Below are 26292 nucleotides of genomic sequence, written 5' to 3'. Positions count from 1 at the left end.
GGCCGGGCAGTAAATGCTCGTTTCAAGCAATTTTTAAGTTATCCAGTTATTAGGTTTTATTTTCCCCACAGGAAATTCATTAGCGAAGATGGGACTTCTTGTCCAAATCTGGAGAATACTTGGTTGCTCTTCACATACCCAACATGTTTTCCCGAACTCCAAATTTCAGATGGTCAGTTGAAGCACATCATATTTTATTTCACAAAGACTGTACAAAATTCCTTATAAAACATAGGGTAGGTGCTACCTCACCACCTCATGCCTCTTCCAGCACTGCTGGAAAAAGCAAATGAAGGCCTGAGAGGGTTTTGGAAGGGATAGCTTTATATACAGGGCTTCAAAGGGGAAAGGGAATAAAGGCCAGAGAGCTCTGCTGTATTTACACTATCTCACATATTCACAGGTTTACAAAGGAGCCAGGAGGAGGGTGAGGGAAGTTATGCTCCGGCTCCATTCTTTTGTATAAAAAAGCACCAGTGTCCCAATTTGGCCACTCATTGCCACAAGAGACAGCAAGGGGCCCCAGGCCCAGTTGTCACCGGCTGATATCTCGACTGGAGTCCCACACCTTAGCGTTTGGTGGTTCAGCCCTAAGACGGGCAAAGAAAGGATGTTGCAGGGCTTCGCCCAGGGTCAGTCGCTTGGCAGGCTCATATTCTAGCATGCTTTCAATCAGGTCAAATAGCTGGTGGTGTTCATCTGCCTCCGATGTCAGGTATCGCTGGTGGAGGGCAGGAAAAGGGTAAGCTGGGCTGCCCCAGGGAGACCAGACCCTCCAGGGTGGGCTCATTTTGTTCTTCCTGTAGGCTTGGTTTTGAGCCCTGGAGAGCATCTAACCTAGACTAATACTTCCAAGTCATCTATGTACCTCCCAACACCACTGTTACTCCTCTCTTTTGACTTCACAGCTCAACGTACCCTCTCCAAGAAACCTCATCCTTGATTCATGAAACTAATTTTCCTCATGTCTTCTATTTGATTATGTTACCTAAAGTTAAGAGATGACATTTGTTCTTTATTTACTCTGTACACCACGTATCTAGGATGTTGCTCTGTTCTGACTTGGGAAAATCTTGACTATCATATTTTTTTTTAAAACCATTTTCAGCCTCTCATGTTGTCCCCCAATAATCAATTTTTCCTTCCAACCCCTCCATTGGTCCCCAGAATTTAAACTAGCCTCTCAGAATCCACAATCCCCAACCCTGCTCACCCGCAGAGGTTTGCAATTCTCTCGTACATAACGGCCAGCCGATGTGTTTTCATCCCAATCCAGGCGACCCCGGTAAAAATACTTCTGCTTCCTGTTGGAGGTGGGGGATTAGGGGATCCAAGGGGTTCATATTCATAAGGGAAATTCCCCCACCTTCTTGGTCTTAGTATAGACAGGCAGCATCATAAAGTAGAAAGAATGCTGGTTTCGGAGTCAAAAAGTCCCAGTTTTGAAATCTATATCTGACATGCTAATTCTGTAACCATGAACAGATTAATTAACCTTTCTGAACTTTACTTTCTCTATCTATAAAAAAGGATAATATCCATTTCACAGGGTTATAAAGACCAAATGAGAAAATGTATGTAATGCACTTTGAAAGTCTTTAAAGCACTATAAAAACATCAGTTTTTATTATTGATCCCTAGGCCATGGCTGGCCAAGAAAGCACCAAGAAAGCAAAATGTACCCATTTCTCAGAAAATCTCACTCCCTAAAAGGAGAGAGGATGAATATTAAGGCTTCACCCAAGCCAGGCGGCTCTCACCTACCTGGTCTTTCGGATCATTCGAGAGGGAATGGGCCCCAGAATCCTCTCCATCATTGCTAAGTGTTCTCGGTTGTCATGAGTCTGAAAGATGAAAAGATAAATGGTCCATGGGGGAGGGGAGCTGATAAGTGCTAAGTAGATAGAAAGGCTTCTGAGTGGCAGAGATTGTCAGGAATGTTGGGTTGGGAGAACAGGCAGGAAGGTTCTCAGAAGGTGAAAGGGTAGGTAGGTGCCAGGGGATGATGCAAGGCGCCCTTTCCCCCTCACCTGGAACAAGGTGAAGCCAACGTAGTACTCGAAGATGATGCAGCCGATGCTCCATACGTCACAGGGCTGTGTCCAGCCGAGCTCTGGGTGTGGGGATGGGAGGGGGAGGGGAGGGGGAGATGGCGCTGTGAGGCCCCAGGTGGCCCCACCCTCACCCCACCCCACCCCAGATGGTTTTGCCCTCCCTTACCCAAGATGACCTCTGGAGCTCGGTAATGTCGAGTAGAGACAATGGTACTATGATGTTCATGATCAAAAGTGGCACTGCCAAAATCCACTACCCGTACTGCAGTGTTCTTCACACTCCGTTCATCCCGTTTCTAGAAGAAAGTTAAGTGGAGATTTAACCTCAGCTTCTGACAGCTATGACTTGGCTGTGTGCTTCAAGCACTAGAGCACTCTCACAAAGAACCCTTGAGGACATCAGCCATGTTTGCTTCCTACCCACCTTCCCCATCTGTCTCAGCAAAGTACTTCCAGAACTAGAGGCCAGGGGAGAATCAAGAATGATTATCAGCCAACCTAAGAGTCTACATCCATCCACAAGATTTTTCAGTACGTGGCGCTTAAATGTTTATGTAAATAAGTGAGCATTTTTGTGCATACACCTTTGTGTATAATAGGAAAGATGGCATGAGTCCGGGGAGGGACAGTGCTATCCCTCTTTGATCCCGACTCAGCTTTTTATCTCTGGCACTTTTCCTCAGCTAGCTGAACTCAATAGCTTTACAGACTATCTCAAGGAAGAGAAAGAAAAGTTTTGCTCAGATTGGAATATCAGTTTCACCAGAACTATAGAAATGTGGAATCAGTAATGTTAATGTAGTATTTTGAGAGAATAAAACAAATCTCCCTACAGGAAGGTAGCTCTGTGTTTTTCCCAATTCCTCTTGCAATTTAAGCTTGTTTTCTTCCTCTCATTCTATTTTGGTAGTCTTGGTCTTAGTGAGAACTGAAGTGGAGGTAGAGGAAAGGAGAAGATGTAGGAGACATAAAGGTGAAAGGACAGGAAGCAAGGGAACAATTGAAGTGGCACAGCTGCCCCTACCCCTTTGCCAGAGGGGCAGGCTTTAGCCCTCTCACCTTTTCCAGGTTGTAGGTGAGCTCATAGTCCGAATTCACAAACAGGATGTTTTCTGGCTTGAGGTCCGTATGTGTCAGCTTGTTGTCATGGAGGACTGCAGGGGAGAGGGCGGGGTCAAGCCAAGTCCTAAGCAGGGGCAGGGCTGAAGCATTCCAGCATCTTCCAAAGGGTGGGATCAGGGATGTCTCAGAGCTTGGGTCAAGGAACCACTTGGTCGTACACTTTTTTTCTATAGCCATTTAACTGACTGCACTAAGAACCCCTTCACCTCATGGCTGACATATCTATAAGGTCTACAAAGAAATTGGATACATTCAATTCTCAGTGCCAAAGGAGGGGAAACCATGATATGATATAAAAACCAGAGAATGATCCTCAAACCACACAGTTGGCTTTGGAACATCTTTTTATATCGACCCAGACACACAGAGGGATTTGATGCTACAGAAATTTCCAAACTTCAAAGCAAATCATGAAAAGTTGCCCTATGAAGATCTGACTCAAGAAGAACCATGAAGCTGTTCAGATTCCCTATCCTGAATTCTGGTCAACTCAATTCCCTGTTCCCCACATCCTTGTTGGAGGTGGACATCAACCCTTTCTGATGAATGCTGGGCCAAATGGCCCTATGTAAACGCTGGATGTCTGGCTTATACCTTCCCAGGGAAAAGAGGGAAAGCAGTAATTAAGTGTTTTGGTTTTTAAGGCCTTCTCTTCCAGCTCTGGATGGGCTGAATGTGGAGTGAGAATAAAGAGAGATGGCAGTAACATCAGCCAAGGAGTTAAGTCAGAAGAAGAGAATGTCAAAGTGACATTGAAAGCAAGAACTGGAGATTTTAGTCAAGAGTTGGCTGCTCAAGGGTTTAATGAGCGTGAAGCTGAGCCTGAAGAGGTCCCCTGGGGAGGGGGCGCTGCCCTGAGCCCTCCTCTGCCCGCCCCACTCACACTTGACGGCCTGACACAGCTGGAAGGCCATGTGGCGCACTTGGTGGATGGGGTAGGGCAGGTAGTTGTTGTCTTTGAGGAAGTCGAAAGTGCTGAGGCCCAGGAGCTCGAAGGAGATACACATATGGCCATGGTAGTCAAACCAGTCAAACATCTGGACACACAGGCTGAGGAGAGAGGGAAGGGGAGAGCGGTGAACCCCATTTGCCTTCTCCTCCTCTGCTTGCAGTGGCGGCAGAGTGGGCTCACATGGCAGGATGAGGCTAGCAGATGCAGGGCAGGGTGGGGGCACTGCCTAGCCTGTGGCCAACAACATAACAGCACTCGGGATCTCCTTTGCATATGACAATGGAAAGTCATCAAGTTAGTTTTCTTCCATCACTAATAGTTCCTGAGACTCATATCCCTTATGAAGTCTTCCTGGATTGATCAGAGAAAACAGATGCAGGGCTGATGGGGTCTTAGACGCCATCTAAGAGATCAGATCCTGAGCACAGATTCATTCTATGTCCTAAGATGCCTCCACTTACTTGGTGGTTTTCTACCCAATGTAGTAAAAATAACACCAGCTTCCAATATCTATTTTTCCTGGCCTCATTCCTAAAATGCTCTCATCTTTAACCAATATTTGTGATTATTTATATATATATATATATATGTGTGTGTGTGTGTGTGTGTGTGCACACAATACCCTTAATTCACTTGTGTGCCTGCATGCTCATGCACACGCATGCACCTACACACACAACACACGCACGTGCACGCACACACGTTTGTATGAATGAGAGAGAGAGCCAGCCTTGGATTAAGAAAGCCCTGAGTTCAAGACTGGCTGGGATACTTACCAGATCATGGACAAGTCACTTATACTTTCTGAGCCTTAGGCAATTCTACCTATAACATCATGGAGGGAGTTTCCACACCAAAAAAACCACACGTCCCTAGCACTGACATATATGTGTGTGCAGACACACGTATATCTATGCACTTGCACACAAAAGGTCTGGCAAGAGCTAAGTGCTTAATAAATATCTGTGACAAAGAGATATTCTATCTAATATTCTATCTAATGTGTGTATATTTACACCTCTGGTCCACTTATATTTTGGATTCTTTTCTACTGCCAGTATGTCCTATGTAATATATCCATATTTATTGCATCTCTTTAAAATCATATAGTCCAGATATCAAGGACTATGTCATTATAAACAGTTCTATACTGTTATTAGTATTCAATAGGTATAATTAAGAGCTTATTAAATTTTTAAAAATAAAAATGAGTATGAAGCTGATGGAGATAAAGAAATGAAAAATGACAAGACAGGAGAGACTTGTACCCTCTTGATTTCTTCCTATTTTCCCAAGGGCCCATGAAATCCTGGGAATGTTCTTGGTGTGTGGGAGGGATGGAAACCCAAGCCTTACTTTCCCACCCTGCTTACTTCTTATTGTCTGGATCCTTTTCATTGATCTTCTCCAGCACATTGATTTCCAGTCGTGCTGCCTCTTTGTACTTTTCCACATTCTTAATGATCTTTAGGGCAACTCGAGCTCCACCCCTGCAGGATGGCAGGAAAAACTGTTGGTGGTACTCAAGAACAATCTGGAACCTATGAGATTGGCTAAGAGGTTTAGAAATCAGCAAAGTATGTCCTAGATATGCTTTACCCCTCTATTTCTGGGACTGCCCTAAGGGACAAAAAGAGGTTAAAAAGGAAGAGTTTATTAACTCATACCTTCGATGATCCACACACTGTACAACACGGCCAAAGGTCCCCTCTCCTAGAGTGCTCACAATCTCATCTGAAATGGTACAGAATGGGATGGGGGAGAGGGAAGGAGAGAGATAGTGGGGTGAGGTTAGTTGGTAAAAGATGGGCATGATGACCTGGGGGTAGATGACAGAAGGGGGATACAGATAGTCATGGGAGGAGACCCCTGACTGATTCCCACCACCTAAACCCAGGGTCAGAAGAGCTGGAAGTGGGCTATAGGGATCAATTTATAATAACAACTCAAACCACCCATATGACAAACATCACAGAGAAGAGACAGAAGAGGCAGTGACTTGGGTTGGCATAGGGGAGGTTAAGATGTTTATAGGACCATTACAAGCTATAGGATTGTTACGATTTGGCTTGTACATCGCTCTTGTAGCCAGTCCCCGACGTGGTAGATGAGGTGACCCTCAGCGTCGTCCTCCACACTCTTGGCTCTCCGGCTGCTGTGCTGCTGTCAGGGGGCGGTGGGGGGTAGGAGCGAGCCAGGTGTCGGAGCGGGGGCCGAAGGGAGGCGGGGTGAATGGTAGAGGGGCCACCGGTCACAGGCGCCCAGCCAAAGGGGACAGACGATGACGGGGGACAGCGGAAGGGAATACGTCAGATGTAATAAGATGGATTGGGGACAGAAGAGAGAGCGACGTACAATCCCAGGTCCCCAAACCCAAAGTGAGGTCAGGAGGAGGAATGGGGCAGAGCAAAGAAGTGGTTTAGTTGCTATATTCACCCACAATCCCATGACAGAAAGCAATGTCTCCTCCATGGGGCACAGATTTACCATATCCCCCCGCCAATTCCACTCCCTCCCCCCTCCACCCCAGAGATGGGTACAGAGCTCAGAGCTTAAGGGAGAGGCATATCCCAAGCAAGGTCTCACTTTGTTACAATTTATTGAATTAAATACTAAAAAGCAGTCAAGGCATTCAAAACAGAGCTGATCATCCTAAGAACAGCATGTATAGTATGCTAAAGAGGATGCCTAGCAAGCATAAATGTACAGTGCCCACATAATCCAAGATCCAGTTATCTTGACTCCTTCAAGGGCCACAATTTCAGAGAAAAAGGACTGGCCTAGTGCCTACCACAATATTCATATGCCATAGCACAGCTGAGAACAAGGTCATTTCCTACTTACCCAGAATCCTAGGAATCCTAAAGAAGAATGGGGAGAGAAAACAGTGTTGACTACTCACCGAGGATGAATGGCTGAATGTCCGGCTATGTCGTCTCCGCCGCCTATGTTTCCTACGACTACTTCGTTGGCTACGGTAGCTGTCATCCCGATGGTACTCATAGGAATGTCGATACTCAGCTTCATAGTAAGGTTCCCCTCGTTCCCGGCTGTAGTCACGCCTATAGCTGCCACAGTATCGTCGGTCATAAGCCCGCCGGTCAGAAGAGTGGTCATCATAGCTGAGAAGAAAGAAGTGATAAAGCCCAAGTCCATTTGCTATGGGAAGGGCATCTTTCCCCATTCTCATATAGCTATATGTTCTGCCACATCAAGTGATGCCAAAGAACATAGCACTCATTCCCCTCCTCTCTAGTTTTTCCCATAGGTAAGGACAAAAAGGAGGCATTCTATTATCAAGTAATAGCTGTAAAACCCCCCTCCTAAGTCATCTTAGGAGCCCAAGACCCAGGAAAGGATGATAAGAAAATATCCAAAAAGAATCCTCCCCCACATGTAAGCATCTACTCCTACCTCAAAAATAAGCTCCACAAAGCAACAAAACCTATTTGACCTCTTTTTATTTCCTTCTTCACAAGGCAATGAAAAGTAAACTCTTTCTAGTAAATGAATAACCCACTTGTTATTCAAACTACCTACACTCTCATTAATCCATCTAACTAACCTGAAGTCATGTGTTATGCATTCTGTATTCATATTTTTATATTCTGCTTTTCCAACTAGACAACAAATACATTGAGGACAAAATCTTAATTATTTTATATCTAATTTTCCTCATTAATACATTCCCATCCTCTGACCCATATTCAGATCTCTGTTCAGAATGGGTATTTAGTAAATATTGTTGATAATATAATAGTTTCAAGGCTTATAAAGTTATAATAATTTTCAATCATACATTTTTATTGACTTTTAAAAATTCCATTCTCAGATCCTTAAGCACCTCTTAACTCCTTACCTCCTAGAGCGGACATGGTAGCTATCTTCCCGCCGGCGCCGCCGAGTCCGGTCACTGCTGCTGGACCAAGAGCGGCTTCTCCGGCGCTTATGTTTTCGACTGCGGTAGTGTTCATGGTAGCTGCCCCTGCTGCCCCGCTCTGAAGAGCGGTATCTGCGGGGGTGAGGCATCTGAGAGAAGAGGAGACAAGTGAAGGAGACAGAGCATTAGGACAAATTCTGATTTATATGACTCTCCTACCAAGACCTGTGGTATCAGGTAAACTAATCTACTTTCTATTTGACTTTATCAACTACAACATATCTATCTGTTCCTGCCTTTGTGCCTATGATCCCACTCGACCACTGATGTCTACTGTCCTTATTTTGCTCACTATTCTTTATCCCTGGAATGAGATCCCCATTTCTTTCTCTAAACTACTGAAATCCTACCCATCCTTCAAAGCCAAGCTTAAACATTTTCTTTATGAATTTCCTCAATCTTTTTCCCAATCGCACACACATGAGTGACCTTGTAGTTGTTTGTGTCCTATTCCCTTCAACTATATCCTTCACAAGAGCAAGAAGGCTCTTATTTAATTTTATTCCTCTCCATGCATCTCATGCTGTGATTTGCATATAGTTGAGATTTAATAAATTTGGTCAGAGGCTCAAAGGGCTGTTATGAATGAGATTGTTATCTTATCAGACTATGTTACTACGGGGCCTTTCAAGGGTTCATCTTTGGCTCAGGAGGAACACAGAATAGCATTTTTTGCTTATAGAATATAGCAAGATTCAAAGTATTATTGCTTAAGAGATCTAATGTCATTTTGTGTTTCTTCAATTAGAGTGTAAGTATGCTGAGATCAAGATTCTTAACGATTTTGCATCTAATTTTGTTTGCCAATACTCTATTACTCTCTCATCTATACAGGATCCAGATCATTGTACAGAATGAATATCCAATACTGTCAATTCATGATTACTGTTTTAGGAATTTGAATTCCAGAACTGTAAGGTGCCATAACTGGGGTGGTCCCTCATCTCCTTCAGGATGTTTTCTTTATTGGGTCTGCATCTGAAGTCAGCTTTTTTAGCAGGCCACTCCCCTCTTTTAGTTAGAGGGTATGAAGAATGGCAGATTTTAAAATTGATATTAGCACTTCTTGGCTAAGAGTTGACTACTCTCCAGCTGCCATGGAGAGGTAGAAGGGAGGAGGAACATTGATTTTCTTTCTCCTTTCCCACAAATTGTGGGAAACTTTCAAGAGAGTAATAGTAATCACAATTGAGTGAGGTTGGAGGTATATGTGTGTCAATACAGTAGGGAAAGGGAGGTTTTCAAGAGTAGAATCATTTTCAGAAGCAGAGGATATCATGTAGTAAGATTTCTATTGCTCAGACATCTGGGTCTTATTCTCTCTCCTCACCCAACTTTGAATTGAGGAGACTGATATTTGGCTAGGTTCCTGATCTGGGAGTAGGGTAGAGAATCAAGGAACACTAAGATGATATTCTCTCCTTAAGACACTTACCCCTTCCTGCTCTATAAATTGAGGATATTTGTCCTACCTCTCAAACTTATATGTAACAACCGAGACAATGTACTTATACTGTATTAATTTTCAATCTGTACAAATCTTATTATCCCAAAGCATTGAGAACCTCCCCTCCATTTCAACCTAGTCCTAGAATATCCAAACTGCATCGAAATATGTCTTACAGAGCGCCTCCCTCCCATACACTACTCCCCCCCCCCCAAACTACTCCTATGGAAATCTCTTATACGACCAACTCCCAAGTCTCATTTCTTCTTTTTCTCCACTTACTCACGGAACCAAGTCCCAAGGAGCTACCGAGATGCACCAGCAGCCAGTAGCCTGGCAAACCCCGCCTAAATCCCAAAGCGCGCGGTCCGGTCCACGCCGCCTCGACCCCTTCCCACACCTTGGTCTCTAACCCCCAGTCACTTCTGCCCTTAACCCCCCCTTCCTACTTCCCACAAGAAAGGCCAGCCCCTTCCACACCCTTTCTTTTCTCGAAACCACCGCCCTCCTCTACACCTAGCAGCCCTCTCTCCTGCACGGCCGGGACCCCAGCCTCTACCTCAGCGCCCCTTAGGTCCCGCACCCCACAGTCCCCAGCCCTCCCCAGGGCGCGCGCGCCCCCGCGCCCGCCATCTTGTCGCGCGCTCCCGCGGCCCGCCAGCCCCGCGCGCTCACCGTTCTGGCTGCGAGGCCCGTGCGCTTGTCCCACAGGAAGTCCGTGATGGCGGCGGCGCTGCGGCCGGAGACCGGCCCCCCACCCCCGCGGCGACGGTCTGCGGCTCCTCCCTCCCTCCCGACCCACGCAACCTCGGGCCTCGGACCCACTGAACCCGGCCCCGGGCCCCGCTGCTCTCGGTTCCGTTTCCGCCCGGCCCGCTCCCGCCCCCCGGGATCTATCGCCTCAGCGCCGACCACAGCTCGCCTCCCACCCCGGGCCTGGCCCCGGCCACGGCTCCGGCTCCGGCCCCGGCCCCGGCTCCGGCTCCGGCCGCTCCGCTCCGCCGCCGCCGCCGCCGCGAGCGAGCACGCACGCACGTCCTGCGTCCCTTCCCAGCTCCCTCCGACTCCTCCCGTCGGGGTCGCGCACGCCGCCGCCGTCTACCCGTTTACTCGCGGGAACTCGCCCGTCGAGGGAGGAGGAGGAGAAGAAGGAACTGAGCTGTGGAGAATGATGGAAGGGTGCTGATGGGGCTGCTTTGGGCGGGTGGCGAAGCGGCAGTCACGTTTTTCCCTTCCCTCATACCTCGAAACCTTCTCTAGTTTGGGCGACTCTAGCAAGTGCTTTGAGATCCTCCCGTCTGCAGATGCGAGTGCTGGGGCTGTGTGGAAAAGTCATGTGCTCCTGCTTCTCCCCATTTACCATCCTGCAGCTCGTACAATTGGGGGTTTATTCCGAACCTCCTTCCTCGGTTTGGGGCTTAGCTATCCTCCATTGTAGAAGTGGATCTCTTCACACCCCCTCCCCGAACCTTAAATCTGGGAAAAAGCTACAGCCACCCCTACCACCTCCACCTTGTGTGACTTTGTTTCCTGGGATTTCTTTGTTAGTGTCGCTTTTCGGTCGCCTAACCACGCCCCCTTCCGGTAGGTTAGAACTTAAGGAATGTTGGACCGGGTGATTGGACTAGTGTAGAAGAGGGCATAGCCCCAAGCTTTCTTATCACCAAATTTCATTTCCCCAACTTGTCTCAGGTTCCCTGGACTTCCCCATAGGATTTGGAAAGGGAATGTCTTGAGCATTCCATGAATATCAGAAACGTTTCTTAGTAGGACAAAATGGAGAAGGGTGAGTGATATGCTGAGAGCACAGTTTCACTCTAAGACATGGTCAGTACTTTGATGGAACAATATAATTATAGAGTACTAGCTTACATTGAGATAGTGTGTTACAATTCATAGAACACTTGACGTGTTATTTCATTTGATCTTCACAGCAACCCTGTGAGGTAAATAGTACAAGTGTTATTAGCCCTATTTCACAGATGAAGAAACTGAATTGAATCCCAGAGAAGTTTTAAGTTGGCCAAGATCACATAGCTAAAAAGTGGCAGAGAGGGCAGCTAGGTAGCACAGTGGATAGAAAGTTAAGTTTGGAGTCAAAGATCTGGGTTCAAATCTAACCTCCCATATTCCCTTGCTTTGTGACCCTGGACTAGTCACTTAACCCGATTATCTAATCCTTTTTGCTCTTCTTAGAACTGATACTAAAATAGAAGATAAGGTTGTTTGTTTGTTTGTTTGTTTTTGTGGCAGAGGCTGAGTTAAACTCAAATCTTCTGACTCCAAAAGCCCTTTGCTTTAATGCTCTCATTTATGTTCTCCAAATTTTGGAGAATGTGATTCATCAAGGCCCAATAGAGGAGGTAACCTCTTATCTACCCAATGAGACTTTAAAACTTTAAGATTCTCAAAGGCAAGCACTTTGCCTTCTTTTCTATCATTGGAATGATTTTTTTACATCCTTATTTACAAACTAAAGATGCCTTGAAAAATAAAACCATGAGAAGTGAGAAATTCCAGGAATCCCAGGAAGAGGTAGAGGTCAGTCAGAAGCCAAGCCCACTCATCCCTCAGCCTATGCTCTCAGGCCTGGTTCTGTTAAAAAGGTTCAGCTGCCTTAACATAGAAGTGTAACAAGTTATGGTCAGAAACAATAGTGTCAGAGCAGAACAGAATTCCTGCACCATTGTCCATCATGGTCCTCCAACTCTGGCCCTTGTAGATGGTAACTAGCAGGGCAGGGCAAGATATCAGGGATAACAAGCCAAGAGAGCTGGTTCTAAGTGGAATAATAATAGCCAACTCTTATATACTGTTTATGTGCCAGACATAGTGGTAAACATTTGACATTTATTTGATTCTCACAACCCTGGGACATTAAGTGCTATTATGTCTATTATAGAGATGAGAAAACTGAGGCAAACAGAAGTTAAGTGACTTGTCCAGGGCTGGATTTGAACTCAGGGTTTCACGACTCCTGGTATAGTGCTCGATCCATCTAACTGTTCTGTGAGGTATTGCAAGCCTGTGCCAGGCTCCTACAGAACTGCTGTCCTATGTTCAACCTCCATTCTTTTCCACATTTCTCCTCCCTGCCTGAAATGTTGTCTGTCATCACCTCCACCTTAGATTCCCTGACTTGCTTTAAGGCTCAGCTCAAACATGAACTTCTGCAAAGAGCCTTTTTTGCTGGTGTTTCCTGCCCCCTCTCCCATGCTTTTTTCTTTCTAAGATTACCTCCAATTTATATTACATACTATCTGTATACATAGTGGTCTCTATGTGGTCTTCCCCATTAGAATGTAAGATCTTTGAAGGAAAGGATTCTACTTTTACTTCTCCTAGTATCATGGTATTGCAAAGTGCCAGGCACTGATGAAAAAAAAGGTTTGGTGGAGCAGTTGGTGGCTCAGGTGATAGAGCCAGGCCCAGAGACAGGAGGTCCTGAGTTCAAATCTGACCTCAGACACTTCCTAGCTTAAACCCAGCTGCCTAGCTCTTACTGATCTTCTGCCTTGGAACCAACACTTAGTTTTGATTCTAAGACTGTAGATAAGGGTTAAAAAAAAAAAGTTTGGGACATAGACCCTGGCTTCCAAGTATCCCTAATCTTATCTACCTCTGGAACAGATCAGAGGCTCTCCTAGCAGAGAATCTGTAGAATTATTTTTTTCCCTTATCTCTACCTACTGGCTTCTCTGACTTAATTGAAAATCACATTTAATTGGAAGCCTTTTCCAGTCCCTCTTAATACTAGTTCCTTTCCTCTTAATACTAGTGCTTTCCCTCTTTTATTTACTTCCCATTTAGCCTCTTGTTTCTATGTATTTACTTGTCTCCTCCATTAGGTAGCAAGTTCCCTTGAGGGTAAGGACTGTCTTTTGACTTTTTTTGTATCCCCAGTGCTCAGTACAATACCTGACACACAGGAAGTGCTTAACAATTATTGATTGACTGATTAAGACTCTTACTTCCTCCAACTCATGGACTGAACCCCAGAAATTGGTAGCAAAAAAAAAAAAAAGTCAGACAAGTGTTCCTCTCCAATCCCATAAATCCTGTCCCCTCTCTCATTGCCAGTGTATGTGCAGTGGCTACTGGCCCAAGGAACTTGGGCTTTATCATTCACCTCTATTTCTTGAACAGTGCTGGACATTCAATAAGTGCTAAATGACATTCAGACACAGATTAAAATTTTGCAGTCCAATTTTCTAGCTATTGAACTAGCAACTCTAGCTAACTTCTTCAGTATCAAAACACAGAGAAGAGGAGGGAGGGTCAGGAGAAAGGATGAGTGTCATTGAGAAAATACAGGACTAACCCCACCACTTAGCAAAAGCACAGGGAAGGCTACTTAGAAAGGAGAGGATTGAGGACTGAGGAGTGAAGGCTCAGACACAGAATGGGAGAACAGAAGGGAAAACTGAGAAATGGAAGTGGAACTTGGAGTGGGAAGAGTCAAAGATGAAATAACATGGAGATAGGAAGTTTAGAAAAGGAGAATCAGTTACTACTTTATTATATATACTTAAAAAACTCAAACTCTGTAATAGCTCACAGGTTTATATGAAATCCTTTTCTTTGTGTATTAAAATACTTGTTGATTGTCACATTTACAATTAAAAAAAAAGAGCATCAAGGTAGGCAACTAGGTATGCACAGTGGATAGAACACCAGGCCTGGAATTGGGAGATCCTGGCCTCAGACATTTCCTAGCTATGTGACCCTGAGCAAATCACTTAACCCCTATGCCTAGCCCTTGGAGTTCTTCATTATATTGATACTAAGTCAGAAGGTAAGGGTTATTAAAAAAAATAAGAGCACCAAGGATGGGATAGAAGGAACTGAGGAAATGTCAGGAGACCTGAGATTAACCTGAAATATTCATGAGAGAGATAAAAACTAAAATCTGATGCAGTAGTCTGAGGATTCTTCCAGTGAAAAGGTATGAAGGAAAGGTCAGAAACTGACCAAAGGATTTAGACTAGAAAAGGCCCTTGATCCAACTGTCTTGCCTTAAAGATGAAGAAAATGAAACCCACAAAGGGAACATTACTTGCTAAATGTCACACAGTAAGTCGAAGAGTCAGGATTCAAACCCAGGTCCTCTGATTCCAGGTGCAATGAGGTCAGATACAGAGCAAGAAGGTGGGGCCCAAAGCATTTATATGGTGCTTTAAGATTAGTAAAGTGCTTTACACCAGTTGTTTCATTTGATTTTTACTTCCATTTTATAGATGATGAAATTGAGACTTGGGGGCAAAGTTAAATGACTCGCACAGTTATGGAGCTAGTGATGCCTGCGATAAGATTTTAATTAAGGTTCCCCCAGACTCGAAGTCCAACACTTGGAAGGTCATGGACAAAGGGACTGAGAAGGGTAAAGGTCTTTGAAAATTGAGCCTGAGGGGAAGAGGTGGGAAGACTGTGGGGCAAAGTAGCTAGCAGGGGTCGGGGTTAGGGAATGATGGGTTATGGGTAGGATGGTTCCGAAGAGATGGCTGGAGGGTCAGGAGCAAGAGACAGGCCTGAGTGCAAGATAAGAGAGTCATAAACAAGGAGTGGGGGGGGGGGGGTCAGGGACTGGGGTCCAAGACAAGGACTACAGCTGCAAAGAGAGGATATTCTACCCTCGCGGCTGTCCCTTTTCTGCCCGGGCCGGGCCGGGCCAGCGCGCGCCACACTCTAGATCCCTGGGCTTCCGTAGGGTACCCACGCCTCTCAGGCTTTTCGGTAAAACACGTTCTTCTTTCAGTTCTCTCATTGCAGCCTAGCAAAGCCCGGGCTCTCCGACTCCGCGCGGGTCCCCGCCCTGCCCCGCCTCTGGGCTGCCTAGACCCAGCCCTTCCCCTCTCCTGGACCGCCGAACGCGGCCTGCCGCTCCTCCTCCCCTCCGCTCCCCTCAGCTCCCGCCTGGGGGCGCGCGCTCCCCTCCTCCGTCCAGCCCGGTCTCCGCCCCGCTCCCCGCCTGTCACACACACCCCCTCCGCCCCAAGCCCAGGCAGCTGGGAGGCTACGCCCGCCCAGCCGCCTCCGCTCTGAGCCCGCGGGGCTGTGCCGCCGGCTCCGGCTCCCGCAAGGCTCGAGCTCCGCTCTGGCTCCCGGGGCTGCGGGGGAGGGGGCGGGGTCAAGATGGCCTCGTCTGGGGCGGGGAGGCCGAGACCGTGAAGGGGGAAAAGGGGACGGCCACCATGGACCCCGAACAGCGGCCCGCGGCAGCAGCTGCGGGTGCGGGAGAAGAGGGCACCCCAGGACTGGAGACGGCCTCCCCACCTGCCCCCAGCCCGGCTACCGCCGCCCCAGGACCCTCGCCTGCACCGGGGCCTGAATCGGGACCCGGGCCGATGCGGCGGCAGCTCGGGGCCCTGCTCCAGCCCGCCGTCAACAAGTTCTCTCTCCGGGTGTTCGGCAGCCACAAGGCGGTGGAGATTGAGCAGGAGCGGGTCAAGTCAGCTGGAGCCTGGATCATCCATCCCTATAGTGACTTCCGGTACCTCGGGCCGGGGGAGGCTTTGGAGACCCAGGGGACCCCGTCGCGTCTGATCGACGGCTAGATACTGTTAGTCCGGGGGATGCCCAGGGAGTCTCGGACCCTGCCCAACCCCGACGGGAACGTCACATCCGGGTGGGGGGTGGTCACCAAGTGGGAAAGGATGGCCGTTGGGTCCAGTAGACTTCCCTCTCTCCTTTCCCACCACCATCAACCACCACCACCAACAGCATTAAGTAGTCTAGTCGTCTTTGAGGGGACAAGTCCCATTTTCATGGGGATGGCTGTGACCATGGGGAAGACCGCTGGGGTGGGGGCGAGGGCAGGTATTTCCAGTCTTGGGGGTCTCGGCTCCACCCTCGACGGCATCTTCCGGTCCTAGAAAGAATGGGTAGGGTGGGGATTCCCGGGGATGTATCCCCAATCCTAGTGCTTGGAGAGCAAGGGATCTGAGGAGGGAGATTCCTGGGGGCCACTAGAGACGTGCAAGGGTCTTACCCTCTTGACCTCCCATCTATTGAGAACCACCCCGAGAAAAGCAGGAGAAATCTTTGGTCACGAAGGCAGGCGGGAAAGGGAGAAAGACTAAAGAGCAGCCCTGGGCGCTGTCCTTAGTGCTGAAGCCTAGATGCTCGAGGTCCAGGGGGCGGGGCGGAGTTGGGGAATCGGAGCTTTGGAGGCTGACTGTGGGGGTTAGGGACACCGCCCTTGTAGCTTCCCAGGAAGGTTAAGCCGAGAGAGCGTTCAGAACCCCCCTAATCCATTTTTAGAGGTTGAGCCTCCGGTCCCATACTACTATAAGAGATAGATGTTCCTGTCCTTGAGGAAAGTGAAGGACAACTCTTGGATGAGGAAAGAATTTGGGATTAGCATTGAAATTTAGAGTACAAGGGTTGGAAGTAGGTCTAGAGTCAATAGACCCAATTGTAGTCAAGGATGTACATCTTTTAAATTCCTCACACATGATTATTTTAAATCCTGAAATATTCTTCTTGAACCCCTTTCCTTTGTTCTCCTTACTCCTTTCTTCTGTCAGGGCCCCCACCAACACCACAGCAGCATTTTTCTTGTCCATTTCCACATTACTGTATCTTACCCCCACTTCTCCACAGGTAATTTCACTATTCATTGTACTGCCTTCAGTTGCCTGTATGTTGTCCCCCCTCCCCCACTTCACTTCTAACCATGTGGCCCCTCTTCACCCTCTCCAGTGTATCACCCGATGGGCGTGTGACTGCCTGTGAGTCAGGCTGTGAAGATCCTATTTTGCTTGATAGTTCGCTCCCTCCTCTCTCAGTTTCTGGTAAAAAACGCTGGTGTCCTTTAGGCACAGAAGGGTACAGAGCATGGCAGAATAGTAAAGCTGGCTCCGTTTTTTGTTCATGTTAAAGTATAATGGGTACTTTTCTATGAGATGAGAGAATTCAAAGTCACTAGAGAAAGGGGCTGAATAGCTGGAAACTTATCTTTTCCTGGCAAATCAAAGGGTCTAGAAGCAAGAATGGTGAAATAATTAGGGTTATCGAGAAGAGCAGCAGCTGGGAAACACAGTGAAGGGAAAGGGTTAGAGGTTGGTGGGTACTACAGGGAGAGGGAAACATAATGAACTTTTAAATAACTTGCAAGCAAAATGTAAATTGGCCTCTTTTATTTGGGCCTCTAGAACTGAGAGTCCTTTTGGTAACAGAGCAATTGCCTTGAACAGAAAGTCTGGAAGCTAGATGGTGAGAAATGCTTAGGACTGGTTCACATCCTTGGAAATCCCAATCAGAAGAGAAAAAAAAAACAAAACTTCCCCTCTGGATAAGGGAATTTCCATTCCTTTTTGTTCCTGATCTCTCCTCTCATAGCCCTGCCTTATATTCAGTTACAATATCAGTGGTTGGAGGGAATTAGGAAGGATAGGAGCCCAGGGACATTTATTGAGCCTTTATGTATGCAAATGCTTTTAAGTATGTAGTATGGAAAGTTTCTCCTCCTTGTCCTTAGAAACTTCCCATGGTTAAGGGAGAAAAAGGACAACTCCATCACCTCTCCCAGATTATAGAGACAAAGGGAGATAAATGCAACTTTCATGGATAGGATGTAGGAAGTAAACCCAGGAAAATTAGTCTTTGAGAGGGGATTATTGCATGGGGCGAAGAGGGCTTGCGAAACTCAGGAAAGAGGAACAAATTATTTAAAAATATGGAGACTGGAGAGGATGAGCCTCGGGTGAACCATGTAGATCCAGGAGTACCTGGCGTCCTTACTCCTCTTTTCCCGCTAGATTTTACTGGGACCTGATCATGCTGCTGCTAATGGTGGGAAATCTCATTGTCCTCCCCGTGGGCATCACCTTTTTCAAGGAGGAAAACTCTCCACCCTGGATCGTCTTCAATGTCCTCTCTGACACCTTTTTCCTGCTGGACCTGGTGCTGAACTTCAGGACAGGGATCGTGGTGGAAGAAGGAGCAGAGATACTCCTGGCTCCCCACGCCATCCGCACTCGCTACCTCCGCACCTGGTTTCTGGTGGATCTCATCTCCTCCATTCCAGTGGACTACATCTTCCTGGTGGTGGAGTTGGAGCCACGACTGGATGCTGAGGTTTACAAGACAGCCAGGGCCCTTCGAATTGTTCGTTTCACCAAGATCCTCAGCCTGCTGCGACTGCTCCGCCTCTCCCGCCTCATCCGATACATCCACCAGTGGGAGGAGGTGGGGTGGGGAGGTGGGCAGGGTGGGATTTATTCTTATCCCTTGGGGGCCAAAAAGTACTAGAGAAAGTGGGTGGACTTTCAAAGTAGAGTCTCTGTTAAGGAAGTCATCAGGGGTTGAGAAGGGTAAGGGGGTTTCCAAATTTATTGTTCTCTTGGGAGAGAGGGCCAGAAGAAAACTTCTAAAGGAAGAACAATAGGAGGATGCTGATTTCATGATTGCATTAATAATGGTCTATAGTACCAAATTAGGAATCCCTTCCACATCATGAGGGTTAGGGGCAGGGAGCTCCTGCGATCTCGAAAGTCCTAGAAAAAATTTTGGCCTTCCCTTGGAGTACCAGAGAAGTCTGAATTTTTTCTTTCTTTCATGGAGTGTTTATAATAGAACTTCATTGTAAAATCTGGGTTAAGTATTTGGTCATAGGCTATATAGTTTCTAATTTTCCCCCCATATTGTCTGTTGGCCTTCCCATGCCATCTACAGCAAAACTCTGAAAAAATTCCCATTTAATTTTTTATGCCAACCCTCACAAAATTTTAATGGGGAAAGTCAAGACATGGCAGAGATACTTGTATGGCTATATAAGTGTTTGGGGCTAGTCAGATCTAAGGGAGAGGAAGGGGAAGACCAATATAAGAGATGGGGAAAGATAGATAAAGGGATTGGGTAAAAAGGGAATTCACTCAAAGTTTCACTCCTAATAGTAATAATAGCTAACATTTAAATGATGCTTTAGGTTTGCAAAGTACTCTACATATATTATTTCATTTACCTCTGCCTTACTTACATCTTGGTGGCATAAGGATTATAAGTTATCTTACCACCCTCTCTAGGGCTATATCTATAGTGGTATATAATTGTAGATATATGTATAGGGGATAATTAGGTAGGGTTACCTAAAGACAGAAGAACTAGAAATATTTGCAAAATTGTGAAGGGGGTATGGACCAGGACCAAGAGAAGAGTGACCTTGCCCACAGCCCCTGCACACACTCCTCCCCCAGATCTTTCACATGACCTATGACCTGGCCAGTGCTGTGGTTCGGATCTTCAATCTCATTGGGATGATGCTGTTGTTGTGTCATTGGGATGGCTGCCTACAGTTCCTGGTCCCAATGCTCCAGGACTTTCCTCCTGACTGCTGGGTCTCCATCAACCACATGGTGGTGAGACACTTCTCTCTTATCTATCTTGTGGTCTGCCAGCCTCTCCTTGGGGTCTACTCTGAGAGCTCTCTTGTGGTGTGGGCGGGAACATGGGCTGGCGTATGGTAAGACATAATAGAAAGACAGACAAGAGTGGGAAAAGATGTGTGAAAGGAGAAAAAAGAGAAAAAGAGTCAATCAACATTTTAAAATTACTTACTGTGTGCCAGGCACAGTGCTAAGCATTGGATATATCAGGAGAGTGAAAAGAGGTGAGAGGAGAAGTGGGAAGGAGAAGCAGAAGAATGGAGAACTACCACTATTCTCTCCCTCAGTATACTTGCATGGATCTTGGGGGGGGGGGTGGTCAGTCATCCTTTTGTGATTTCCCAAGCTCCACTGAACCAAGTGCCATAATTCTGTCTGCTGTGTTAGAGGCAAGACAAAGAGGTTGTTGAGTCAAGAGCAAGAAAAGTTTAGAGTGCAAGAGATCTTGGCCTCTAGTTGCTCAGCCCCATTCTCTTTTTCCTCAGAACCACTCGTGGGGCCGCCAATATTCTCATGCCCTCTTCAAAGCCATGAGCCACATGCTGTGTATAGGCTATGGACAACAAGCACCTCAGGGCATGCCGGATGTCTGGCTCACCATGCTTAGCATGATTGTGGGTGCCACATGCTATGCCATGTTCATTGGTCATGCCACTGCCCTCATCCAGTCTCTTGACTCATCCCGTCGCCAGTACCAAGAGAAGGTCAGCAGGGGCATAGACAGGGGTGGAGGTGAAGGTAAATCCAACTTGTGCAGAATACTGGGAACTGGGCATCTTGCTTTAGTTCCCATTTTAAATTGTGCCCTTTAGAGTCTCTATATCTTTGCCTCCCCTCCTCCCCACATGTATTTGCTTGAGTCTTTGTGCTTGTTTTCTTTTGTTTGGGGCAGTCTTTTTTCTCCTTGCCTGTGGGTTCTACACTTCCTCATATTTGGGTATTATATCTGTGTCCATGTCTCCTTGTTCTTTACCCATGACATCTTTTACTATTTCCATTGCTTTATGCTTGATTATCCCCGTGTCTATGTTTTTGTGTTCATGCCTTCTTGTCTGTGACGTTTGACCTTTGTTTCCATATCTCTGTTCCTATGTGAACTTGTGACTATGTCTGTGCCCATATATGCCTTTGGGTTTGTGCTCTTGCTATATCTCCTTGTCTCTATCCTTCCCGATGTCTATGTCCCTGTCACTCTGTGTCTTCATGTTTATCTCTATCCCTGGGTATCCCTATCATTGCATGTCCCTGACTGACTCTATGTATATGTCCCCATATCTTTGCGTGTCTCCATAACTATGTCCCCATATCCCTTTATATCTCCTTGTTCTCATCATATTGTCTTTGTCAATGTATCCATATCCCTGTGTTGATGGTTCTTGTCTGGGTGGGTCTGGTGCCTCCAGTATAAGCAGGTGGAGCAGTACATGTCCTTCCACAAACTGCCAGCTGATACCCGTCAACGAATCCATGAGTACTATGAACATCGATACCAGGGCAAAATGTTTGATGAGGAAAGCATCCTGGGGGAGCTGAGCGAGCCACTTCGTGAGGTACTCTTGAGATGGAAATGGGGCACTAAGTGATGCTGAATGATGTGGGGAAGACAGGCAATCCCAGTGTGTGAAGAGTAGGAACTCTGAGCTGTAGAAACTTTGGGGGAGAGCTTCTCTGAAGGGACTGCCTAAGGGTAATACTGCCCATGCTCCCCCTACTTTCATTCCTCGGGAGATCATGATCTTTTAGGGGTTTGGGGCATCTGAAGCTGATCTTGTTCAGTGGGGGTTAGTTCCCTGGCTGTAGACCATGAAAGTTGTCCAGTGTGTAATGCCCTAACTGACCTCAACTTCTCCCTCTGCCCAGGAGATAATTAACTTCACCTGTAGGGGCCTGGTGGCCCACATGCCCCTGTTTGCTCATGCTGACCCCAGCTTTGTCACTGCTGTGCTCACCAAACTTCGATTTGAGGTCTTTCAACCGGGTGACCTTGTGGTTCGTGAAGGCTCTGTGGGCAGAAAGATGTACTTTATTCAGCATGGATTGCTCAGTGTGCTAACCCGTGGTGCTCGGGACACGCGTCTCACTGATGGTTCTTACTTTGGGGGTAAGCAAGACTGAAAGAGAAGTAGGAGAAAGACATAATGGGAGAACAAGGGAACATAAGGATAAAGGCAGAACCAGGCCTAGGTTCCATGGTTTTTTGTGTGGGGGGTTAGGGAGTCGGGGCCCTGTGTCCCTGTCCTGATAGCAGATAGACAGTCTCACACAGAGTAGCTCCAGTGTGAGGAGAGCAAAAATATCTTGGGGCCAATTCTAAAAAAAGGAACGAGGCTCTTAGGTTCATAGCTACCTTTGATGTTGGTTGGAACCTGATTTCACTTAGAAAAAGAGTTTGCTTATTAGTGGTACTCTTGGAGTACATAGACACGTAGACACACACAGTATGATTTACTCTAGACCAATAAACCCATGGAAATAATCCCTATCTAGAACAGAGAAGTGTGAGGCTGGCAGTTAAGGCCAAAAATCAGAAGATAGTTGGGGCCTAGGAACTTTGCCTCATCAATATCTCCTCTTCTGGAGGCTGTGATGTTATCTCCCTCAGCAAGTGGGGGAGGAGGATAGGAAGATCAGAACCTTTCCTATCAGTAGGAGCTGGAGGAGTATCAGAGTATTTGAGAGATCCCAGAAGGAATCGGAAATTATGCCATGTCCTCAGAGACTTCTAGTAAGTATCCCTTAAGGGATAGCAGTCCTTTTTCTTAAAACCCAGATTTCACTCCCATAGCAAAGAGCAGCAATACCTGGGGATCCAGGATCCCAAGAGGTGACAAGAAGTAGATATGAGAGTACAGGTGGATGATGGGATACTGACACCTTGCCTCTCTACTTTCCCCTCAGAAATCTGCCTACTGACTAGGGGCAGGCGAACAGCTAGCGTAAGGGCTGACACCTACTGTCGCCTCTACTCACTCAGTGTGGACCACTTTAATGCGGTGCTAGAGGAATTCCCCATGATGCGGAGAGCCTTTGAGACAGTAGCCATGGACAGGTTGCACCGAATTGGTGAGTCCTCACCCCACCCACCTTTAATGACTAGGTCCTTTTTTTTTTTTTAAATCCCTGAGCAAAAATCCAAAAATTTGATCCTTATTTCCATCTTTTTCCCCTGCCAGTGACCACTGCAGCAGCAACGTCTTTCTCTTCCCATCCCTGGCCACACTGCATCCTGCAGCGTAGAGGCCCACTCTTTGGCCTAGTCCCATGTCTCTCCTACTTGTGACTTGGCTCACGGTTTCCCCCTCCCCACAAACTTTAATTAGAATAGACCCAATACCAACCCCATGAATGCCTACCTCACAAACCTACCTTTTATCCCATATGTGTGAGGCGCATCTTTCTACCCTATCTCAGACCCTGTCATCCTTTGACACCATCTTCTCTGTGACATCCTCAGGAAAGAAAAATTCCCTGCTTCAGCGCAAGCGTTCAGAACCTAGCCCAGGAAGTGGTGGCAGTGGGGTCATGGAGCAGCATCTGGTACAGCATGACAGAGACATGGCTCGGGGAGTGAGGGGGCTGGCCCCAGGCACAGGTGCTCGTCTGAGTGGGAAGCCAGTGCTCTGGGAGCCCCTGGTTCATGCCCCACTGCAAGCAGCTGCAGTCACCTCTAATGTGGCCATTGCTCTGACCCACCATCGGGCACCACTACCCCTCTCTCCAGACTCTCCTGCCACTCTTCTTGCTCGCTCAGCTCGTCGCTCAGCTGGCTCACCAGCCTCACCGCTGGTGCCTGCTCGTGGACCCCCTTTGTTGGCTCGAGGGCCTTGGGCATCCACCTCCCGCCTGCCTGCACCAGCAGCCCGAACTCTTCATGCCAGCTTATCCCGGGCAGGCCGGTCACAAGTTTCCCTGTTAGGTCCTCCGCCTGGGGGGGGTGGACGGCGGCTAGGGCCCAGAGGACGGCCACTTTCAGCATCACAACCATCACTTCCTCATCGAGCAGCTGGAGAGGGCTCCCCTGGGCGCAAGGGTTCAGGAGGTGAGCGCTTACCCCCCTCGGGGCTCTTAGCCAGGCTTCCAGGCACTGCCCAACCCCTCAGGCCTCCTGCCACTGATCCAGGTACGGGTAGGGGCCCTCAACTTCCTGCTAATATGTGAGACTCCTGGGTGCATTTAACTTTGATTCTTGTGAGAGGTGTGGGTGCTTTGGTGTCTGTAGGTACCACAGACAAAGTATTACACACTGTGGATGTCCCCTATCACTACCAAGTGTAAGTGTCCACATGTCCCTTAGCTCAGCCATACTCCTTCATGACATGCCTCCATCACTGCCAAATAGAAGTATCTCCATGCCTTTTGCTTAGAGCATCCCCCTGGCCATAGGCCTTCCCCAGTATAAGCATTTTCCCCCTTTTCCCTACTCAACAAGGCATGAGGGTCTTCTTATCCTCATCACTGCCAAGTAGAAAAATTTCTTCTGTTTCCCCAGGTCAGACATTCCTCTGCTCATGAGCCCTTTGGGGAAGATACCCTATCACTGCCCAGGGTGGCTCCTTGCCTGTTCCCCCGTCGCTGCCAAAACCACAGGCCTCCGTGCCCCCTTGTTGTATAGGGCATCCACCTCTGCTCTCATCACTGCCATTTGTAGGCACCCACCCATCTACGGCCCTCTCAATGAATACAAACACCTCTTGCCCAAATGGGCATCTCTTGCCAGCTTTCCTTGATCCCAACTTTGTTGTAGAAAAACATTGTGAACAAAGAGCCACATCCTCCTTGTGCTCCTAACCAGTTGTGCCCCTGGGGACTGAGGCTGTCCAGCCCCTCCCTAATGAATGTGCCAGCCTAGGAGCCCCTTTGGGGATCAGTAGCTGATTCCTTAGGGAATTAATTATGTATTGCCCTCTCTCATAGGAGGAGGGGGAAAGACAGAGGGGGTTCCTCTCTTCATGCCAGCTCTGTGGCCCTTGCCTGTCTCCATCAGCAATACTAGGACTTTCCAGTTCCCTAACCATGTAGGGGAGGGAAGGGGACAGTTTTTACCTTTAGGTGTCTTTTTTACCTATGCTGTGAGAGTGGGGAAAAGGCAAGAATCCAAGCCACAGAGTGGGGGAAATAGGGAACAGGGGAGGGGAGGGGAGGGGCAGACCAGCCAGCACCTCTGCCTTCTCAGGGATACAGGAACCCCCCCCCCAACCTCCCCATCTGTCCCTGTCTTCCCCCTCCATAGCATAAGCATAGGAAGAACAGGAGCCAGAACCTTGGCATACAGTTCCCTTGCCACACTCTAGGCTCTGGGATTCTTGTGTGGGTGTGGGTACATGTGGAGGAATTATTTATTTTTTTTTAATGTTTGTTTACAGATAGTTGAATATATAAAAAAATATGTCCCTTTTGGCTTCTCATGTATGTGGGGTACAGCTGTGGCTTTAGGGTAAACATATGAATATCAGATTGAACAAGAAGGCAGGCAAATGATAGCAGAGTAGGCACTGAGGCAGCAGAAGGGTGAACCTTGTCCCGGCAAGATGGGCAAGAAAGTTGCTGACTTTAGGAACTGATTGCCCACATGTCAATACTACCCAATGCCATTTTCATTTCTAGCGTGGAGTTGAAATGTGGTGGTATGGGAAAACTGATGCTAGATGGGATAACTAGATGGCACAGTGGATAGTGTCAGGCTTAGCTGTGTGACCCTGGGCAAGTCATTTAATCCCATTTGCCTCACCCTTGCCCTTCTGCCTTAGAGTTGTTACTAAGACAGAAAATAAGGGTTAAAAAATGAGTTGGTTGTTTTGGGGGGTTTGAGTCGGAAAATCTGGTTTCAAATCTTAACTATTTAGGGTATTTTAGACCAACTACTCCTTTTCTTTCTTTCTTTCTTTCTTTTTTTTTTTTAAACCCTTACCTTCTGAACAATACTATGTATTGGTTCTAAGGCAGAAGAGTGGTCAGGGCTAGGCAATGGGGGTTAAGTGATTTGCCCAGGGTCACACAGCTAGGAGGTGTCTGAGATCAAATTTGAAGCCAGAACCTCCAGTCTCTGGGCCTGACTCAATCCATTGAGTCACCCAGCTGTTCCCTACTCCTTTTCTTAAGCCTTAGCTTCTCCTCCTGTAGAATAAAATGATGGGGTTGGACTAGATCAGTTTTAAGGTCCTTTCCAGCTCCAGAACCATGATTCCATGAGCCCACCTGTGCTTTCAATATTGGTGTCAACTAATGAGTTAATACTCCAGGGTGCAGGATCTGTCCCTTCTGAGAAAGGCTCATTACCTGTGGAGATCTCTTTATCATCTCTGATAATCTGATAAGGACAGTTTAGTTGATAAGGAAATAAGGATGGGACAAGGGAGCTGTCTTTTACCTCATGCTTCCAGCTCTGGCTCCAG

At 47.3% G+C, this 26292-nt stretch overlaps 2 protein-coding genes across 3 annotated transcripts; one reads left to right on the top strand and one right to left on the bottom strand.

The window, feature by feature from the left end:
* Positions 1-172: 172 nt before the first annotated feature.
* On the bottom strand, positions 173-10296 carry CLK2 (CDC like kinase 2). Of its 2 annotated transcripts, none has more exons than XM_044676466.1 (13): positions 10191-10296; positions 7988-8157; positions 7031-7250; positions 6204-6291; positions 5796-5862; positions 5502-5618; positions 4060-4226; positions 3114-3208; positions 2221-2350; positions 2031-2113; positions 1765-1844; positions 1214-1304; positions 173-721 (listed from the first exon to the last, which is right to left on the bottom strand). In XM_044676466.1, exons 2-13 carry the CDS (start codon positions 8155-8157, stop codon positions 536-538), a joined length of 1494 nt encoding a protein of 497 aa, XP_044532401.1. In that variant the 5' UTR covers positions 10191-10296; the 3' UTR covers positions 173-535. The 2 variants fall into 2 exon arrangements, with proteins under 2 accessions (XP_044532401.1, XP_044532402.1); XM_044676467.1 differs by having other exon boundaries at positions 6204-6288.
* Positions 10297-15706: 5410 nt separating this feature from the next.
* Positions 15707-25282, top strand: HCN3 (hyperpolarization activated cyclic nucleotide gated potassium channel 3). Its single transcript, XM_044673667.1, has 8 exons — positions 15707-16005; positions 18275-18704; positions 19712-19873; positions 20386-20604; positions 21304-21450; positions 21761-22001; positions 22799-22963; positions 23355-25282. The coding sequence occupies exons 1-8, from the start codon at positions 15707-15709 to the stop codon at positions 24056-24058; spliced, it is 2367 nt and encodes a 788-aa protein (XP_044529602.1). The 3' UTR covers positions 24059-25282.
* The last annotated feature ends 1010 nt before the right edge of the window (positions 25283-26292 follow it).

This window comes from Gracilinanus agilis, chromosome 4 (genome assembly GCF_016433145.1).
Source record: "Gracilinanus agilis isolate LMUSP501 chromosome 4, AgileGrace, whole genome shotgun sequence".
Classification (NCBI taxonomy): Eukaryota; Metazoa; Chordata; class Mammalia; order Didelphimorphia; family Didelphidae; genus Gracilinanus; species Gracilinanus agilis.
Note: the sequence above shows the minus strand (reverse complement) of the source record. Positions and strands in the feature narration are given on the sequence as shown.

Coding starts and splice junctions, on each gene's coding strand:
- CLK2 (XM_044676466.1), bottom strand. CDS start 8,157: ATGCCTCACCCCCGCAGATACCGCTCTTCAGAGCGGGGCAGCAGGGGC. Junction 5,863..6,203: donor GGACTGGCTACAAGAGCGAT/GTACAAGCCAAA, acceptor GTACCATTTCAG/ATGAGATTGTGAGCACTCTA. Junction 2,114..2,220: donor AGCTCCAGAGGTCATCTTGG/GTAAGGGAGGGC, acceptor CCCCACACCCAG/AGCTCGGCTGGACACAGCCC.
- HCN3 (XM_044673667.1), top strand. CDS start 15,707: ATGGACCCCGAACAGCGGCCCGCGGCAGCAGCTGCGGGTGCGGGAGAA. Junction 18,705..19,711: donor ACATCCACCAGTGGGAGGAG/GTGGGGTGGGGA, acceptor CTCCTCCCCCAG/ATCTTTCACATGACCTATGA. Junction 22,002..22,798: donor TGATGGTTCTTACTTTGGGG/GTAAGCAAGACT, acceptor CTTTCCCCTCAG/AAATCTGCCTACTGACTAGG.